At 36.3% G+C, this 2,356-nt stretch overlaps 1 protein-coding gene across 1 annotated transcript; it reads right to left on the bottom strand.

The window, feature by feature from the left end:
• Positions 1–834: 834 nt before the first annotated feature.
• LOC145956318 (uncharacterized) lies at positions 835–1,401 on the bottom strand. The gene is made up of 2 exons (XM_083071901.1): positions 1,135–1,401; positions 835–1,023 (listed from the first exon to the last, which is right to left on the bottom strand). The coding sequence occupies exons 1-2, from the start codon at positions 1,399–1,401 to the stop codon at positions 835–837; spliced, it is 456 nt and encodes a 151-aa protein (XP_082928027.1).
• Between the last annotated feature and the right edge of the window lie 955 nt (positions 1,402–2,356).

Genomic DNA, 2,356 nt, shown 5'->3' with positions numbered 1-2,356 from the left:
TCAAGGTGCTGAAGAGTGTCTACAAGGTGTGGCATGTTGATGAGGCTTGTGGATGTCGTGGTTGACATGTGGGTATTTTTGATCTTGTTGGGCTTGATCATTGGGTGTGATGGCTTGCTACAGGGAGACTTTGCCCCTTGATTGTGGAGAATCTCTCTTGTTGAGGGTTTTTCTATGTCTTGCTTTTGTTGCTCTTTTTTAGCTTTGGCTTTTTCTACTGTAGGAACTTTGCTTTTTTCTTGCATTTGCCATTTTGACTTGTTTTGACTCTTTCTTGTTTGTTGTGCAAATAATAAATGCATGCTTTGCTAAAGAATGTTTAAATTTTTATTTGTTTATTTTTTAGATAATTCCCACTTGATGTAGAAAGAGTTTTTCTAAAGTGTGTGACATGCATGTTTTGCGTAAGTAATTTTCATTTTTGGATATCTATATATAATTCATTCGTTGTCTCTAGAAGGTGACTTTCAACTTCTCCCTCGCAAGTTAGGTTGAGCTTTTTTTTTTTGGATGCCTGGTGCGTTTCTCATCTCTTAATCATTTGGACTTGTTTGATTTTCGCTTAATCATTAACAAAACATGTCATTTTGGTAGGGTCAAGAGAAATGAATAGAAATGATATCTTTATTAGAAAGAATGAATGGCTGAGGTAAGCTAGTGTTTGGGCTTAAGCAAACATAGTCCTCAGAAAACAAAAGTAATCATTTCTTTGACGGGGTATCCAGACCGCCTTTCGGTTTTCAATCTGGGTGTCCATCAGTTGCCTTTTTCGTATTATCCCTAATTTTTGCCTAGGACGTATCCTAGTAAGATTTTTTTTGCAAGCAATCTTGTTCAAGCGTAGTATTTCTTCACAGCATCAGAGTTCACTGGATAAGTTAGTTCCTCACCATCCATGTTGATAAAGATCAATGCTCCACCGGAAAAAGCCCGGTTGACCTTATACAGACCCTCATAGTTCGGTGTCCATTTCCCTATCTTGTGCTTTTGAGCTGGTAAAAGTTTCTTGAGCATGAGATTACCCTCTTAGAAGTGTCAAGGATGAATCTTCTTATCGAAAGCCTTTTTGATCCTCCTTTGATAAGTCTGCCCGTGACATATAGCATCTAGTCTCTTCTCTTCTATGAGGTTTACCTGATCAAATCTACTTTGTACCCATTCAGCCTTGAGGAGTTTTGCCTCCATGAGTAGTTTCAAAGAAGGAATTTCCACTTCTACGGGTAGGACTTCCTCCATACCATATACCAAAGAGAAAGGTGTAGCACCAGTCGATGTACGGACGGATGTTATATACCCATGCAAGGCGAAAGATAACATCTCATGCCAATCCTTGTAAGTGACGACAATCTTTTGAACAATCTTCTTGATGTTCTTATTGGCTACTTCAACTTCCCCATTCATTTTAGGTTTGTAAGGAGAGGAATTGTGATGTTTAATATTGAAAAAAACACACAATTTGGTCATCATCTTGTTATTAAGGTTAGACCCATTATCTGTTATAATCTTTTCAGGAATTCCATATCGACATATTATGTTTTTTTGACGAAGATGACCACCACCTTGCAGGTTACATGTGCATATGACATTGCTTCAACCCATTTGGTGAAATAGTTGATGGCTACAAGTATGAACCTATTTCCATTCGAAGCTTTGGATTCAATGGTCCCAATGACGTCCATGCCCCACATTAAGAACAACCATGGTGATGTCATTACATTGAGTTTGTTGGGTGGAACTTGAATGTTATCCATGTATATTTGGAATTTTTGACATCTTGTTGTCGCAACCCGAAAATTTCTGATCTTGCGACCTATGATTTAGACATCCTTTTAAAAGTCTCATTAATTAAGGAATGCCCGGACACTAGACTAATCCTTAATTAATGGTTTTGAAAATAGGTTCATGGAGTCACCACCAATATTTTACTCAAAACATTGGAAAAAGAAAAGGTTTTTAAAAGTCCAATAATGGTCTTGATAACCAGAATTGGGTTCGGGGGTCGATTACGTATAGGGAAGGTATTAAGCACCCCTACAACGCCCTTAATCGGTACCCTATGATGAAATTAACATGATAAGAATTAATAAATTAAATATTGAATCCCCTTTATTAATAATTATTTACATATTTAAAATTTAAATTATACGATTAACCCTAAAATATCTACATGATTGCGTTTGTTATAAATAAAAGATAGAAATAAAGATGAGAAATAAAAGATATAGAAGAAGATTTGATTGAAATACCTCTTGAACAAGCTTCTATTGAATCTTCAAATTTGGAGGAGGTGCTTTATGACAACCTTTCACACTACAATATGCCTCACAAAACTCAAGAAATACAATAGGAGAGAGAG

This window comes from Cajanus cajan, chromosome 3 (genome assembly GCF_000230855.2).
Source record: "Cajanus cajan strain Asha chromosome 3, NIPB_CcT2T_4, whole genome shotgun sequence".
Classification (NCBI taxonomy): Eukaryota; Viridiplantae; Streptophyta; class Magnoliopsida; order Fabales; family Fabaceae; genus Cajanus; species Cajanus cajan.
The sequence above is the reverse complement of the archived record's forward strand: the minus strand, read 5'-3'. Positions and strand labels throughout refer to the sequence as shown.

Coding starts and splice junctions, on each gene's coding strand:
- LOC145956318 (XM_083071901.1), bottom strand. CDS start 1,401: ATGAATGGGGAAGTTGAAGTAGCCAATAAGAACATCAAGAAGATTGTT. Junction 1,024..1,134: donor TACAAAGTAGATTTGATCAG/GTAAACCTCATA, acceptor CACTTCTAAGAG/GGTAATCTCATGCTCAAGAA.